The following is a 17,170-nucleotide window of genomic DNA, read 5'->3' on the forward strand; positions in this document are numbered from 1 at the left end:
ATATAAAGCTTGAAATATGAAGTAAATCCTTTAATGCATTAAAAGTACGCATGCCCATCTTACCTATGCTTGACCAGCAGGCGTGGCTTAGGCCCGCTGTCTGGTTTTGCAGCTCAGAAACCTGGTAGGAATGTTACTGAAGGTGTAGGCTTGTTTGCTGTGGAATCCTTTTCTGTTTATTCCTTACAAACTTTAAACCACCTTTTGCTCTGTCCCATGGCTGGAGTTCTGAAGGCATTGATGGGTTACAGGATGCCCTGTCTGCTTCAGTGTCAAAAATAAAGAGCACACTTTGGAGTCATGCTTTGTGCTTCTTCATCTTCCTCAGCTGAGGCTATCATGTGCAGCACGGCTGTGGTCCAGCTGCTTTATTTACCCTGGAGTGACAAGTGTTTGCTATTAATAGGCACAAACATGCAGCTGTAACTTTTTATCAACTCTGAAACAGTGTCACTGCTGGAAGAAGGGTCTTGCAGTCATACTGAGTTGTTTTTTTCACTCCTGTAGGTATTCTGATTCGGGGCAGTAATTGCTATTCAAACCAGGCACAGTGGTGGCTTTGCTGCCACTAGGTGGGCACTCATGAGTGGTTCTCCCTGTGCTAAACCATGCTCCTTGTTGCTCAGTTTCTACTACAAGCAGGATGCATTTGGAAAAATGAAGCTGAATTTGTGATTAAATTTGCTGCAGCCTTTAGATCTGAAGTCAGTCAGCAGCAAAATGACAGAGTCTGATAAACTGTAAGTGAATCAGGTAAGGGTTGGTGAATCCTGTCCCTTTAAAGAGAAACCACAGTGGGTTTCAGTTATCCCTATTTAGAATAAGAACAAAATACTGCCGAAGTGTCTCACCTACCTTCAATAAGCTGTTACCTGGCTCTCAAAGCTATTGAGGTGTACAGTTATCAATCTAACCACTGATAGGTGCAGCAAAGCACAAATTGCCACCAGCACTGAGCCTAGTTAGATGTCTTCTGCTAGATTGATTAAATTTCACATTTTGTGCCCAAATGAAGTCTTTTACTGTTGGTGCTGGTGGAGGGGTCGTTGAGGTGGTCTCTGATCTAGCAATGCTAACCCCAGGCTGCAGCCTAAACATCCATGGGGGCAGGTGAGAGCAGGGAATGATCTCATCCCACCTCAGCTGCTTTTCTCAATCAGCAAATAGTTGCAAGAGCTGTGTGAAAGGGGAGGCCTGTAGACATGCAAAGGGGCTACAACCTTTTCCCTAGGAAAACCAGTTCCAACTTAAGCAGGTATAAAATACCAACTTCACAGCTGAAGTAGATGTAAAAGTATTGTGCAATCATTTCTAGACACCTGTGTTATTACAAGAACTCCACGTATGCTGCCAGTAGCAATTAGTGAGCTTTTTGTTTCCTTATATGAATCATCTGCCACCCCATGTTTTCTCTTCCCAAGCCCAATGGGAGTGAGATTTGAGGTTGAAGCCTGTGCCTAATCTGGGTGCCTTTGTCAAGGGAAAGCAATTCCTAGCCTTCACACGCTCTGCTGCAGACTGTGCAAAAAGGGGTTGGCACGCTGTCCTCGTCATGCCAGGTCAGTGTGTATCTTCTTGAGTTCCTTATGCAAGAATGTTGTGGGGAGCCTGAGGCCTGAAAGGTAAACCTGCACGTAACAGTACCTGCACAGAAGATGCCTACATAGAGGACAAACAATTTTGCTGTTATCTGCACATATTTGCTCCATTTTAACTAATACAATCAAATAGATTTCCCATCAGTAATACAGATGAACCCAATGTAACTGCTGTAACAGCAGTTAACCAGCATTAGTCCTGCACAAGAAGAGCTGCAGTAAGGAGTCTTTATTTGTTCATGCCATAATTTACTGCACTAGGTTCTGTATTATATAAAACAAAACATCTTGTAGTGCTTGTTCATCAGCTGTTGTGGTTTAACCCTGGCAGGCAGCTAGGCACCAGACAGCAGTTACCTCATTGGCCCCACTGGAGGGGGGAGAGAATGGGAGAGGTAAAGGTTAGGAAACTCAGGGGTTGAGACAAAGATAGGTGGGTAGGCCAAGTAAAAGCTATGCCCCCAAGCAAGGCATTCAGTTGCTGCTTCCCCTCAGCAGGCGGATATCAGCCATTCACAGGAAAGCAGAGCTCTGGCACAACAGCTTCCTGGGAAGACAAAGGCCATCACTCTGTTCACACATTTCTTTACCGTCCAGTTTTAAATTTGAGCACGTCACAGGGCACAGGCTGTCCCTTGGGTCTCCTCCCAGCTCTGGGTGCATCCCCAGCCTCCTCACTGGCAGGGCAGCATGAGAAACTGAAAAGACCTTGCCTCTGGGCAGGCACCGCTGCAGCAACTTAAACATCCATGTTATTGCTGCTATTTTAATCAAAAATCCAGAATGTAACATTATGTAAACATCTATGAAGAAAACTACCTGTACCAAAACGAGGGCATCATCTGAAAAGCTTCAAACTCCAACAGACGTGGTCAATGTGAGTTCACACCTTTTATTTTGGAGGATATTTACACTGCAAATCAAGACTAAAATAAAATCATACACTCTTTGGTAAACAACTGATTGGACTTCTAACAGAATTCATCACGCATTTATTTACAAGATATGCTGCCTGTAAATTCTACTTTGGTGAAACAAAAAAGCATAAAGAATATTTCATGTGGATTGCTGCAGTCGAGACTGCCGAACAAATGCTTTTATCAGTCCCAGTTCTCATAAGTCGAGTGTGGTCAGTGCTGGGATGTTTCAGCTTTGCTCGATCTTGCTTTCACACCCAACAGTTCTGTTCTCAGCTCTCCAGGCTTAGGAGGTATTTCAGGTATACTCTGTTAAAAACAGAAAGACATCAGTGCTGTACCAGAAAAAAAAAATAAAAATAAACTCACAGAAACAGTACATTAACATACCTGTAAGAGGCGGCATTATATCCAAATTGTCATTACGTCTCCCTCGTTTTTGAGCAGAGTATAATTTTTACAAGCAAAACATCTTGAAAATCAACCAACCACCTTTTTGTAATTTGGCTTCTCTTTCAAAGTAGCAAAACGCACAGAGTGAAAGGAGGAGGAAGGCAGCGCAGGCTGGTGAAAGGCACCGAGCTGCCCTTTGCCGTTTGGGGCAGCGAGCTTGGTGTAAGGAGCTTGGTAAGGAGCTTTCCTCCTTAAAAAATCTTGCTAGTCTAGAGGGATACAGATCACTCTGAATATTTACCTCTAATAAAGTTCAGATACTCAAACCCCGTGTGTCCTTCCACTTCTCCCTGAGCAGCGGGGCTTGTATTTTGCTGCCGCTTCTATTTTGACACGGCTGCGAGTTCTCAGGCCTCGAGGAGCCCGAACTGACCCACCCCTAAGCCCGGCCGCCCCCTGCCCCTATACCCCCCGCAGCACTCACGAGGTCGGGCCCGTAGTACCTGTGCACCACCTCGGCCCCCGCCAGCATGGCCAGCAGGCTGGCCGCCAGCGTCTTCAGGTAGGTGGGCCAGGGCACGCCGGCGGGCATGGCGGCGGGGCGGGGAGAGGAAAGGCGAGGAGAGGAGAGCAGGGGAGGAGCAGGATGCGCGTCAGGGGGACGGGGCCGCCGCGGAACCGGGCACCGAGACCGCTTCCAGGTCGGGCGGGCGGCGAGCGGGCGGCGGGCAGGGGGCGGCGGGCAGGGGGCGGCCGGCGCGGACAAAAGCCCCATGGCCGCCGGCGGCGCTCCGGGGCCGGGCGGGGAGGCTGAGGAGCTGGGCAGGTAGCGCCGGCCTTCCCTTCCCTTCCCTTCCCTTCCCTTCCCTTCCCTTCCCTTCCCTTCCCTTCCCTTCCCGGGAGGGGACGCTTGGTTTTTCGGACGGGCACCGAGAACAAAGCGCCGGGGGTCCCGGGGGCTTTCATCTCCTCAGCCCGGCTGCCGTCCCCTGTGAGGCCTCGCGGTTAAAGGGAGCTTGCCCGTAGTGGCAATTCCTTCACGGGAAGGGGATTTCGTTCATGTTCCCAGCAATGAGACGTGCGTGACAAGGAGACATCTTGGCAGAGGCCGCCCGTGGCTTAGACGCCTTCGTGTTGCTCTCGCTTCGCGTCTCTCCCGCTGCTCTGCTCTGGATTTAGGCCGCTATGAACCAGGCTCTTAATCTCTCGGCTGCGCTTTCCTATGTAAACCTGGAAATCTGCCTTGTTGGGTTCAGTAACCGCATCGGTATTTTACATAAAATGCGACCGTGCCGGCTGCTGAGGGCTGCGCTGTGCCCAGCACATCCCCTGCCACTTTGCCAGGCAGCCCCCCTGAAACCTGGGCACCAAAGTTCAAATTTATTCTCCCCGATTCAGGGCAAGTCCTTGGGTCGCAGTTAGCAGCCTGATGGCACACCTGCGGGCTGCCCCGGCCTAAATCTGACTGATGGGGGTTATTAAAGATTGTTAAATATCCACTGCACAACAGAGGATGACCCCTTCACATCACAAGGGCAGCCTTTGAGTTATTTCCGTACACCTAAAAATTATTTGATGTTTTTATTGAATAGCTTTCATGAAAATATTTCCAGAAAATTTACTGTTTGTGCCGTCTGCTCAATGTATTTGTGTTGCCGTGTAATTCACAGGCAAAGTGGCTACGTAGGCACAAGGGAATGATAGTATGAAGCAGAATTTATTTGGGGGTGAGAGGGCTTTGTATGTGTCTTAACAAATATGTGGCACAAAAAGCTGTAAATAGCAAGATGTCTGCGTGCATAGATGGAGATCGAATCCGTGCGTGTGAGCATCGAATACAAGCAATATTTGTGTTAGGATCCAGTGTGGGATAACTGGACAGCATCTGCCACGCTCTTTGTTAAAGGTCTTTAATAATCTGCACTGTAACTGATGATTTGTGTACTTGTAATTTTCCGTAGCCCGAAATGATTCATCCCTCCATTCGTTGTCACATCAGATAAAGTAACCGATGTAGCATTAAGAAATCAGAAAGTTGGGAAACTTTTAGGAGGCCAAAGAGTTTCAACTCCATTCTGTTGAGAGTTGTTTGGTAGACAGTGGGGCTGGTTAATGTGTGGTGCACGCTGCTGTTTTCCAGTGTTAGGGGAAATCTCTGTGCTTTCAGAGAATTGGACTGTTAACGTTGGGTGCAGTGCCACCTCCTATCTGCTAAGCAGCTGGGCTGCTTAATGCATTTGCATAATGTACTGCCTTGTTAGTAGAGCAGTTGTATCACTAAATTTCTAAATTGTTGATGACTTACGTCTTTTTTTTTTTCTCCTTTTTAAAGATACTACGCGTACCTTCAGCAAGCTCAAGCTTTTTACACGTTTCCATTCCACCAAATGATGACAGCGCCGCCTAACATGGAAATCATGACTGAGCAGCCGACTGTAGAGGGCACGCCAGAGCCAGAGTTAGCTCAGGAACCTCCTAAAGGTAGTTTGACTGGGCCTACACTAAGTGAGCAAAAATGTTAGGAGTTGTTGGAAAAAACATGCGTCTGTATTGGTCTCAATAAACAGCTTCCTTAGAGCTGTTGGATTTCCTTTCCTTGGTGCTCTTTGAGAAAGTATTTGGTTAATTGTATTCTTCTAGTAACATTTGTTATCGTACAAGGAAAAAGCTGAGAAGAAAACCCTGGTCATAGTATTCATGTTGTTCAGTCTCACAAAATTATCTTGTTCCAGGAAAATCAGGCTTTTGCTTCAATGGGTAAATGTATCATTTTTAGCTGACTTTGTGGGTTTTGGTATTATGTTAGTGAAGGAAGCTTTCTTTTTTCCAGGCTCAGTTGAAATTTATTTATTTATAATTTCTGCCAGAGAAGTACAGTATGATATTGTTTGTTTGAAATATTTAGCTGGTGGTTTAGTGTGTTGCAACCGCAAATACTGAATTGCTAATAGACACTAAGGTTTGTTTGTTTGTTTCAGCGAAGCTTATTTAAACAAATACAACAAATTATGGAATCTGTCCCGTGTATGACACAAGTTCTGTATTTTATGCACTTGTGCATTGCCTTTCTTTTCTCTCACTAAGGATTTGTAGAGTTAGATTTCACAGTAACCATGCCAAGGAAAGAAACCTTGTTACTCTTATGCCTGCTGTTTACCACTTAAAAAGGCAGTGGTTTCTGCCGTGCTTAAATTCCGATTCTGCAGCAAATATGAATGCAGAGTTTAGTCTTGCTTTTAACACCTAGGTGGTCAGAGCTCTCTGTACCAAAGCAATACAGCAGCCTATTCATGCAATGATGTTGCTTGCTTACGTGCATCCTTTGAAAAGCTTCAATTTTTCTTTATAAGTTGTAATGCTTGGCCAGGTGAAATCCTAGGAAGAAAGCTCAATTTTTAAATAGATGGGACTGCTGAGTTCATTCACTGCATTACTCACTGCAGTTAGCATGCATCCCACCTGCTGTATGGTAAGGCTTCTTTTGCAGCTTTATTCCTAGAATAACGTGAGTTACCACAAACACAGGGACTGTACTTTCAAGTATTTTTAGATGACTTCAACCTCATGTTATTAAGCTGTTCACTAATATTTTTGCAAGAATTGGAAGCTGAATAAAGCCTTGGAAGGCAGGGCTTGCAAACTTACCAAATAGCTGTTAAATCTGCAGGAGTGTGTATGAAAGGCAAAGATTTGACGTCCAACTACGTGCTGTGATAAAAAAGGAAAATGTTCAGGATTGCCCTCTGAAGGGCTGCCCTGGCATTGTGGCCAGGCAGTTCATCTTTCGTGGCAGAATCTGGTTGGTAGGTGTCTCACCAGCTTGAGAATTAGGAGAATTTATCCTGCCTCATTTGAAATACTTTAACTACTCTGAGCTGGATGACTCTCCTGCATTTGGTCATTACATGAAAACCTCCTAGTTCTTCAAGGGATAGGAAAGAAAAGCTGCTTGTATGCCTCACCAAGTCTGCACCTTTCTTGTCTCTCCTTCTTGTGACCTGCCCGACTGGAGTACTGTTACTACAGCTTTCCTAAGCAGTTGCTCCAAGGGTGTGGTGGGAATTTCACGTGGCTTTTGTCCTGCTTCTTGCAAGAAATCTGACTGCAAACAAAAACAGCCCCCCAAGAAGTTAGCAGGCTTAGGACAGTGCCTCAGTATCAATCATATTTGTTTTCTGAGGGAGAACATCATCTAGAAATGGAAATTATGATGACGTCTCAATTTTAAATTAATAGATTACTTTGGCTCTTTGCTGATTGCTGCCAAGTAAGTTTCCCTGTTTTCAAGTTGTGTTCAGCAACTTGACATTATTAATGAACAAAGCTAGTGATGTCTAGGTTCGTGTTGTGACTATTACCTGTGCTGTTTCAATCTCCAAGCTTAAGGGACCAGAAGACAAGGAAATTTCAGTTGAGCGGGTAGTGACTACTTTATATTTGCATTTTGTAAATAAATATTGTTTGGTGTCACTCCTTCAAATTGAGACCTATAAGCTCTCATACATTGCCTTGCCATATGATGCGCTGGGCTGTACCTGTTCTGTAAATGATAAATTGTGAATAGCTTATGCAGTGCTCAGTTCCTGTGTTTGTTTGTCTGACAAGTTTATACCTTACACTGTAGGTAATATTTGAGACCTGTTGCTCTTGGTGTGCAGTTTGGTTTCTTTGATATGTAATCCATAACAAACATTCATATTTGGAAGCTGAAGTGTGGATTGTAGGCTATAATTTAGTTTAGCATTGCTTGGAATGCAAAGATTTCATGCTCCGGCATATTCTCCAAAAGAAATGAAACTATTTCCAAAAGATTGTTGTTTACATGCTGTATGCAACATAACCTAGCCAAGAAATTATTCTTTGCTTGTATCCTAATTCAGTGCAGTTGCCTGTAAATAGAGTGTGTGACTGTGGTGCAGAGACACGAAAAGTGGCTCCATGCTGGGCCTGGAAAACTAAAATTCATCTGGTAATTGTTTAAGTTCTTAAATTTTGAAGACAAATTTTTGTTTGATTTCTTTTTGTATTCATGCATTCCGTTCAGTCTGTCTGAATGTCCATGCTTCAGTATTTGAAATGTACAGAAAATATATTTGCTGTGTTTCAGAAGTTAAAAAAGGAGGAAGGAAGAGAAAAGCCAAAGCAACTGAGCCAAAGCAACCCAAAAAGCCTGCTGCTAAAAAAGAAAAACCAACTAAGTCAAAAGGCAAACAGGAGAAGATCACAGATACTTTTAAAGTCAAAAGAAAAGTGGACCGCTTTAATGGAGTATCTGAAGCTGAACTTCTGACCAAGACTTTACCTGATATCCTGACCTTCGATCTGGACATCGTAATAGTAAGTAGCTGACAAAGACCTGGTAGAAATGCTCTGCGTTGTCACTTGCAGTGGTTGTGACTTACATTCCTCCTGCATGCTCATCTGTATTACTTATACAGCAAGATCTTGCAAGATAAAGTATCTGAACTGCTTCCTGTGTGTATAGCTGCTTTGCATTTTCTGTTAAAATTAATAGTAATATAATTCTGATTTCTAAGAAGTCTAAGGCTTACGTATACTAAATAGTCATGGAAGCCCATTACTTGACAGTTTACTGGAAGTGCTACACCAGTGGTTATATAAAACACACCACGAGCTGCTCCTTTGACATTGTACCTCTAAATGAGACCCTGCTCTAAAATTGTCAATTTTTTGTACTAGTGATGGAAGATATCAATAACGTGGTTTTGTTTATTGACTTTAGAGAATTGAATAAGCTTCCTGGCTGTAACTTGATGACATTTTTGACTAGAAAGCCATGTTCTAATCGTTAAAACAGACTGGTATCTTGCTTTGTAGATTGGCATAAACCCTGGCTTGATGGCAGCTTACAAAGGACATCATTACCCTGGACCTGGAAACCATTTTTGTATGTTTTTCATTTTCCTTTCTTTTTAACTATTTCCTTATGTTTTTTCTTTTCCTGTCTTTTTATTGAACTTGCAGAGCCCTGTTAGAACTTATGGCACTTTAAACCAGTTTGGTTTTTTTTTTTTTTGGGTGGGCAGCAAGATTTTGCTTTTAACACTCAGAGATTGACTTAAATGCTGTAACTTTCTGACAAACAGCATACATAAAAAGGAATAAAATAAAAGAGGAGTAATCAGTGACTTTCAATGCAGGTTTAGAATTGTCAGGTAAATGCAGTTTAACAGGTTATATTAGTAAATAAAAATAGGTTATATTAGTAAATAATTTCTTAGTGTGTTAGTGTGCAATATAAGGAATAAAAAATTCAATTTCTAGTGCTTGACTTAACAATGGTAAGTGAGTAGGCATCAGTTTCTAATACAGAATACGACTACATGCATTTTCCCCAGAAAGTATTTCAGCAAACCCTTTTCTTCTTGCATTTACTCATTTCTGCTGAACAAGCTTTCTAACTTTAAAAAAAAAAAAAAAAAAAAAAAAAAAAAAGCAACAACCACTGCCTTTTCCCAGCAGGCATATGTATCTAGCATACCCAATTCTCCAGACAGTTGTGGTTTTTTTTTCGAATGTGTTTTTGCATTTAAGTAACGTTTTCTGCAGCACGTTCTCATACCTGAACTCTGTTGAAATACTCTGGTTTGCTCGGTGGGAGTCATTCTACCTGTGGTGGTAGGGAGTTCCCCGTAGGCTAATTTGCAGCCCTGTGATACTCCAGCCAAAATGCTTCGGGTATCCAGCAGACCAGTAAATCAGGCTTGGTTATTTTTTCTAGTGTTCTTTACCAAGAAGCAGGCCAGATATACGTGCTCTGACAAATCCAAGCATCTGTAAGTTTCTTGGATCATTAAGAACTACCTGTGCTTAATTTGTCCTTAAGAGATTGGCACTGTACATCACACACACTATACTTTTTTTTTTTACATTAACTGTTGATATAAGATGTTAACACGTTCTGTTGGAGAGGGCCCAGCACAAGAAGCAATTACAAAGACGTAAACCAAAACTGTTGCTCCTTACATTTGCCAGGTCTTTCCCTTAAAATCCGCATTCACATTCATACCCTTTCTAAGTGATTTACAAAATGTGAAGCTCCATACTGAGCTTCTAGAGTGTAAGTCTGCTTTCCATACCAGTGATCGTGGTGAGGGAGTCTTGTTGCTCACAGGGTATTTTGTCCCCTCTTGGAATAGGTGAAGTGAATTTGGTTATTTTAAACTTATATAGATAGGGCCATAGTCATCCCCAAATTAGCTGATGCCCTGTTAACAGATTCTTCCTGTGGCATTGCAGTACTCTGTGTTGCTAGTCGAGGGTTTTTTGTTGGTGGTGTGGGTTGTTTTTTTTTGTTTTGTTTTTTGTTTTGTTTTTGTTTTTGTTTGTTTTTTAAAGGCAAATACGTATCTTCCTACTTCTCAGGGAAGTGTCTCTTCATGTCTGGTCTAAGCAATGAGCAGCTGAACCATATGGATGACCACACCTTACCACATAAATACGGGATTGGGTTTACAAACATGGTGGAAAGGACAACACCTGGAAGCAAAGACCTCTCCAGGTAGGATAACACAGGAGAATGTCACACTTGTTAATGAATTAATTGTTACAATTTTGAATGATTTTTTTTTTTACCTTCTCTTTTAGTAAAGAGTTTCGGGAAGGAGGGCGAATTCTGATGCAGAAATTACAAAAGTATAAACCCCGTATAGCAGCTTTCAATGGAAAATGTGAGAATCTTAATTTTGAATGAGTTTGTTTTATCAGTGGCTTTTTTTTTTTTTGTCTACTCATCCCATCATCTTCTCATTTTTAGGTATTTATGAAATTTTTAGTAGAGAAGTTTTTGGAATAAGAGTTAAGAACTTGGAATTTGGACTGCAGCCACACAAGGTGCCAGATACAGAAACTGTAAGTACTGATACTGAAGAACAACAGCAGAGCACTCCATTTGGGTTGTTTCAAAAGCAATGAAATCTTAGGGCTTAACCCCACTTACAGTAATGTCAAAGTTTGACCAAAGTACAAGGAATGTGAAAGGCTTTTACTTGAACAGAGAAAGTGGGATTGGGCAATCTTCAGACACATCTTTCATACAGCTTCATCAGACTTGCAGATTTTATTTGGGAAATTGTGTATGATGGCTAGTAGGTTAGCTCATTCTCTGAGAAGTATTTAAAATATGAATGAAACATGCATGCCCTTGTAACCATCATCTACTTTCATCTGATTATCTGTGTCCAATTCTCTGTATGCTGTTGCTGGGTTTTGATACTGAACACGACCGTGGTGCTGGTAGTGCCGCAGTAGGGGAGAAAGAATAGCAAATCCATCATTGTGCTGTTCCACACTACAGCACTGCTGCTCTGGGCATGCCCAAGCACTTTAATCAGACTCAGTCTTCATAAGCTGATTTGCAGCTTGAAATTAAGTTGGACACTTAAAGTACAACATCTTGATGAAGAGTGCATTAATCATAGACATCTAGCGCTGGAAAATACCTCATTCATCACAGGCATCTGCTGCTGGAAGGTATCTCAAGAGACCAGCTATGTATCATCACAAATAGGTTTGTTTAACCTGCTCTTACAAACCTCAAGCAAAGGCAATTGCACTGCCTGCCCAGGCAGCTTATTCCAAAGCTTCATTGCCTGTTCAGTTCAAACTTTTGGGTTGTTTTCTTTTTCTATCTATCCCAAATTACTGGTGCTTCAAGTCTAATGGTGGAGTGTTGCTGTCAGAGCCTAAAGGGCTGTTGGCGATAAAATGCTTCCCTCTTAAGTAGTATTTGTAAAAGATAAATAATCCTGTTTACAAGTACTTGTTCAGAAATTCTGCGCTGTAATAAATGCACTGGATACAATTCCTTCTTTCTGAACTAACTTCAAGCCTTTAGAAAGGGCTGTTGGCAGAGACAGAGACACTTAAATTGGCTTCACCCATGCTGACTCCAGAATTTCAAACCCTGGCAAGCATGATGCAGACGTACTTGGCCAAGAAGCAAGGTTAATTAACCCGTGATGCCTTTCTCACTGGGGTGGGGATTTTGCATACTAGCACGTACTCCTCTGTGGACTTCCTGGCTCCAAACTCCACTTGCTCAGAGAGCTCTGTCGTGTGCTCCACTCTCAGGCATACACTTGTAGATTTTAAGTATTGTAACACACACTTGTACTACCTCTCCTGCAGCACATAATCAAGTGGTGAAAATTGTCCTAGTTTCAACAGCTGATAATCAACCTCTGTCTTTAGGGCAAGATGTTTTGCTGGCAGGGAAAAAAGAAGGGCTTCTTTTGTCCTGTCCCAGAACCACCTTCAGCATTAGCTGACGTTTGTACAGAGGTTTAAAACAATAACATGAGCTTAACTGTTGAGTTGTTCTTGATGCAGGAAATATTAGCTAATAATTCAGGGACCAGTAATGCTATTTTTCTTGTTCTGTGTCTCAAGCTCTGCTACGTTATGCCATCATCCAGTGCAAGATGTGCTCAGTTTCCTCGTGCACAAGACAAGGTTCATTATTACATAAAGCTAAAAGACTTAAGGGATCAACTGAAAGGCATCACACCAAACACAGAGGTGCAGGAAGTGCAGTACACATTCGACTTGCAACTTGCACAAGGTATGGTGTTTATTTTCTTAGTGCTTTATAAAGGTGTAGCGTGACATACAACTAGCAGATGCACAAGCAAAAGGAAATTTAAAAAAATCTTATGTGTGGGGGGAGATGTATCATCCACCCTAAATCATGTGGTATAGAGCTAGAGATTCTGCTCTTTTTACTGCAGCTTTAATCATCTAAGGAGAGCTGGAATTACCTTGTAAAATGCGTGGCTGTTTGTTCAAATGCTCTCTTATAAAAATGCTCTGTGATTTTTATTCTTAATTCTTGAACTCTTCTCCTTCTGCAGAGGATGCTAAAAAGATGGCTGTCAAAGAAGAAAAATATGATCCAGGTTATGAAGCAGCATACGGAGGAGCTTACTGTGATCGTGCACCATATGAAAGTGAACAGTGCAATTTCTCTTCAAACGGAACTGGTAAGGAGTGGTGCTTGAGGCATTCGGTCTGTAAACCATTATGTATAGCTTTTTATTAACATTCCATATACTAAATTTTCTACCCTTTCAGCACTTCCACAACTCATACAATAAAGTATAGCATCAGTTAGACTCTTATGTGCAGTCTTTCTGCGATGGAGGGGGGAGAAAAGCCATTTTCTCTATTTAAAATCATTTATCTGTAACTTCTAACTGTTGTCTGTCACATCCTGGGAGACAGAGATCACTAGTGACTTACACGGTCACTGTTTTCAATTGCATTGACTTCTGTATAAACGCACCATGTTCTCCAGACAAAAGTTTGGTTTTTTTTTTTTTCATTCCTAAGGAAAGCAAAGACAGAGAATGGTGAAACAGATAAAATCACAGTACAATACAAAGCACAACGGAGATTGTTCCCTTACTGATGGGGTAGATGAAGGAGGAATATTTGAATGGTGTCATCCAAATAATATAATGTGTTAGGATTGCTGGTGTAGTGACCATACAGTTTGCCTTGAATAACATGAAGACAAACTACTATTTTTACATTATGGGTGGGAAATCACCAAAACCCAGACCATACAGCAGTTTGGTATTCTTTAGCTTTTAGTGTGGAAGTAGTTTAAGAGTGGGAGAAAAACAAACTTCCACTATCTGTAGGTTTTCTCTGCTTGAAGTTCATGCAACTTCTTGAGTAAAGTGTGATTTTTAGTCCTGACACTTTTGGAAAAATAGCAAGTAAATAAAAAAAGGAGCAAATAAGAACAGAATGAAGAATGTAGTGATATTGCTGTAATTAAGAAGTTGGGAATTTTACTTCCCAAAATACCACCAACTGTAATTAAAAACTTATGAAAAAGAATGGCAGAGGCCTTTCTAAACTTAAAGAAGGCTTATAAAGAAAAAAAAATGGACAAAGGAGTGGTTTTAAACTAAAAGAGGGGAGATTTAGGTTAGATGTTAGGAGGAAATTCTTTGCTCAGAGGGTGGTGAGGCACTGGCACAGGTTGCCCAGAGAAGCTGTGAACTCTGTGAACCCCCATCCCTGGAGGTGTTCAGGGCCAGGCTGGATGGGGCTTTGGGCAACCTGGGCTGGTGGGAGGTGTCCCTGCCCATGGCAGGGGGTTGGAACTGGGTGGTCTGTAATGTCCTTTCCAACCCAAACCCTTGTATGATACTGTGAAGCAGTAACTGTCACCTTCATCTGAAGTCATGAATTTTTAGTCCTAATCTCATTTATAACATCAATTGAAATTACATTGTCTACACTATTTTGTCAAAGAGAATGTCCCTTAGAGAAGAAGAATTTTATTCGTAGGAAACACTGCAAAATAAGTATTCTTCTAAACATTTAGACTCTTAATTTACCTATACACCACCCTTAAATTCACTCTTAAAAGAAGATAAGAAGAAAATAAAAACTGGGGAGAATGATGTGGAAGTAGACACTCAACGGAAATAAGTTGGAGTCTGAATAGGTAGCTGAGAAGTAGAAGGAAAGATGGAAACTGAAAATGTCTTTAGGGGTAGGGACGTTTGGGGGGGTGTTTATTTTTAACTCTTTGATTTAGTTGATAGGATCAACTGTATTTTTTTAACTCCATTTTATTGTGTTTGTTTTCTAGCAGCAGGCGATCCACAGTATTGTGAGGGGTCATCATCCTTTGGTGAAGTTCCTAATGGACAGTGGATGACACAGTCCTTTGCAGACCAGATTCCAGAGTTCAACGCTGGCATGACACAAGAACCAGAGGGAAGCAGTGCGTAAGGGCTGTTTCTTCTCAGCTATGCATACATGCTGCAGTTTTAATGCAGTGGTGAAGATTGGTACCTCGGTTCTCCAACTGAAGCATTTTAATAGTATTTTATCTCCCTTAGTTATTTTATTATAGTCCAAAGTAAGTGTGTGGTAGGCTCAAATCAACGAACTAGGTAACTTTAAGGAACTGTCCACAAACTTTTTAAAAAAAAAGTTAGCCTTTTTTGTATATGAGTTTTATATTTAATGTATGTCATTTCTTGCAGTTTTTGACAAATTGCTTTCTCATTGTGTCAATTTCTTTGGGGCGTTAATTTTATTCCATGAATTGTAATGTAGTAGTAAGAACAGCAGCATAATTTTTATTGATGCCTCAATGTTTTGGATATCTCATGGTCCTTTTATATATCTAGAGGGGAAAATGGGAAGTGTACCCTTACCTTACATGAAGTGGTGTTTTTAATTACGCACAGTTAAACAAATTGTGCTTTTTAAACCTTCTTACTTCCTAAAAAAGTGCAGAATGTCTGCAGCTGTGAGTACTGAGTATTTTCTAGGGCAGGAATAGAGAGGTCTGTCTGTCTAGTGATTGGACCGTATTCAGGGTGAAGGGAGCAGAGACATCGCAAGTCAAAATGCCGGGGAGGAAAACTTGTGTCACGCAGGACAGGACCTTAAATATTCTAGCTGAGCTGTCTTAGGGTAAGTTGTTCCTATCATTCCTTCTGTTTTCCCCTTAAATTCTAATGTAAGGAACTGGAATTCCTTAAAAAACAGTGGTTCTTGAATCTGTGGCATTTAAAGTCTGAGTCACTTGTATGATTAGTCTTGACTCCTGACCTCTAGCAGGAGAATAGGTTACATTGCAGGGAAGTGAAAGACCATATTCCCTGTAAAAATATCTACAGTCATGTTATTTCTATCAGGTACAATTAGCACGGGGTGAAAGAAGATTATGGTTTAGTTGTTTTTAACATTAATTTATCTTCAATCTGTAAGACCTTAGAGGGTGTTCTTATTACTCTTACAAGTGAAAGATACTAAGGTGAAGACAAGGGCAGCTGTTCCATGAACAAGAAGTCAGCTGTTGGAACTAGAGCTCTCTTCTTTGGAACTTGCTGAAATAATACACACTTTTGGCTGATACTAGTAGCCTGAGCAAAGAAATGAGAATCCGTGCTTGTGCCTAACTATCATCTTCTTTCCCTCTTTTATTATGTGAGGAAGAGATGAAGTAAAAGCAATAAGCTGATCAAAACATTCAAGTTTTGATGATCTTATGAGAGAAGGTGCTTCACATACTTGAAAAACAGATACAAACAGTATCTCCACAGTCCATGCTGGTCAGAAATTCCTGTACCAGTCTTATCCTTTCCTCACAGCCACTGACAGTTGCCATGCATTGAGTGTAAGTAGTTGGCATAGATTGTAATCCTGCTGTAACATCTCTCACGGAGATCACACACTGTCACCCTGCTGTGAGGCAGGCATGATGTTTACAGTTTTCTTCCCAAATTATGTGGCTTAATTCTGAGCGTCTGAAATCAAGAAGCGTGCATTATGATTATGTTGATTAGCTCCAGCATAAAGCTGTTCGATATATTGTCAAAAAGGTATAGGGTTTGTCTTGTCTGTTATTTAATGTGTACTGTATCATGTATTGCTGTTTACATGGACATTTTCCTGCAGGTGCTCTAAGTATCTCGTATCAGGGACTTGTTACAATTCAATTTTTTTTTTTCAGCAACATCAGAAGCATGTAACTAGCACTGCTGATTAGGTGGTACAGTAGTACATAACTACTGTACTGCTCTCCTGTTTGATTTGAAGGGAAAGGTCTCTTCTTGACCAGAGGCACCTACTAGATTATCTGGGTGTAAAATACAGTTAAGTATATAATGACCGTTTCACTAAATATTGCAATTTCTATGTATTTCCTCAGAACTGGTGCTCTTTTCATTACAGTAATACAGAGGTTCATAACCTGTCTTAAATCTATCTCTGTTTCACAATAAAATCAGGAATTGTATCGCAGTGTCTTTGAATATGCTTTTGCATCTTGCTAGCAGTGCTCTGAATACACTGTGGTGCAGTCAGACCGTACTACATACACAAGTACAGCACTCTGCAGAGAAACACTGCAGAACAGTCACCCTGCAACTGAACTCTACATATTAAAAGGCTGCACAAGTTTTATTTTGGGGCTGTTTAATTGGGGCTAGTAGACTAAAGCCACCTTATATGTAGTATTGCAAGTATTTCCTGTGTCAGTTTTCTGCCAGCAGCTACTGGAGTCTTATTTATAAAGATCTTGCATTAAAGCACATTGTCTGATTTCACCTCTGTAAATATTTAATGAAAGTATTTCATTGTCAAGTAAACTTGTTTCCTCACCTTATTTGAAAGTCAGGATAATCTGAACTGTCACTAACTCTCCCACCTCCCTCTCCACCCATAAGCCCTCAAAACTGACGGTCATTTTATGACAATATTTAGGAA

At 41.4% G+C, this 17,170-nt stretch overlaps 2 protein-coding genes across 4 annotated transcripts; one reads left to right on the forward strand and one right to left on the reverse strand.

Annotated features, from left to right (window-relative positions):
- Window positions 1-2,470: 2,470 nt before the first annotated feature.
- Window positions 2,471-3,551, reverse strand: UQCC6 (ubiquinol-cytochrome c reductase complex assembly factor 6). The gene is made up of 2 exons (XM_084533238.1): window positions 3,393-3,551; window positions 2,471-2,824 (listed from the first exon to the last, which is right to left on the reverse strand). The coding sequence occupies exons 1-2, from the start codon at window positions 3,498-3,500 to the stop codon at window positions 2,729-2,731; spliced, it is 204 nt and encodes a 67-aa protein (XP_084389364.1). The 5' UTR covers window positions 3,501-3,551; the 3' UTR covers window positions 2,471-2,728.
- Window positions 3,552-3,554: 3 nt separating this feature from the next.
- Window positions 3,555-16,995, forward strand: TDG (thymine DNA glycosylase). 3 transcript variants are annotated; one of them, XM_084533195.1, is made up of 10 exons: window positions 3,555-3,609; window positions 5,241-5,389; window positions 8,016-8,245; window positions 8,747-8,816; window positions 10,295-10,430; window positions 10,517-10,599; window positions 10,686-10,780; window positions 12,320-12,491; window positions 12,781-12,909; window positions 14,538-16,995. In XM_084533195.1, the coding sequence occupies exons 2-10, from the start codon at window positions 5,296-5,298 to the stop codon at window positions 14,678-14,680; spliced, it is 1,152 nt and encodes a 383-aa protein (XP_084389321.1). In that variant the 5' UTR covers window positions 3,555-3,609; window positions 5,241-5,295; the 3' UTR covers window positions 14,681-16,995. The 3 variants fall into 3 exon arrangements, with proteins under 3 accessions (XP_084389321.1, XP_084389319.1, XP_084389320.1); XM_084533193.1 differs by lacking the exon at window positions 3,555-3,609 and adding an exon at window positions 3,633-3,734; XM_084533194.1 differs by lacking the exon at window positions 3,555-3,609 and adding an exon at window positions 3,633-3,734 and having other exon boundaries at window positions 14,541-16,995.
- The last annotated feature ends 175 nt before the right edge of the window (window positions 16,996-17,170 follow it).

This window comes from Aythya ferina (genome assembly GCF_964211825.1).
Source record: "Aythya ferina genome assembly, chromosome: 1".
NCBI classification, from domain to species: domain Eukaryota; kingdom Metazoa; phylum Chordata; class Aves; order Anseriformes; family Anatidae; genus Aythya; species Aythya ferina.

Bases quoted from the DNA above. Each gene is read 5' to 3' on its own strand.
- TDG (XM_084533193.1), top strand. From the start codon at position 3,682: ATGGCCGCCGGCGGCGCTCCGGGGCCGGGCGGGGAGGCTGAGGAGCTG. The intron at 5,390-8,015 runs GTAGTTTGACTG...GCTGTGTTTCAG, and splicing joins AGCTCAGGAACCTCCTAAAG to AAGTTAAAAAAGGAGGAAGG. The intron at 8,246-8,746 runs GTAAGTAGCTGA...CTTGCTTTGTAG, and splicing joins TCGATCTGGACATCGTAATA to ATTGGCATAAACCCTGGCTT.
- UQCC6 (XM_084533238.1), bottom strand. From the start codon at position 3,500: ATGCCCGCCGGCGTGCCCTGGCCCACCTACCTGAAGACGCTGGCGGCC. The intron at 2,825-3,392 runs GTGAGTGCTGCG...TGTTTTTAACAG, and splicing joins GGTACTACGGGCCCGACCTC to AGTATACCTGAAATACCTCC.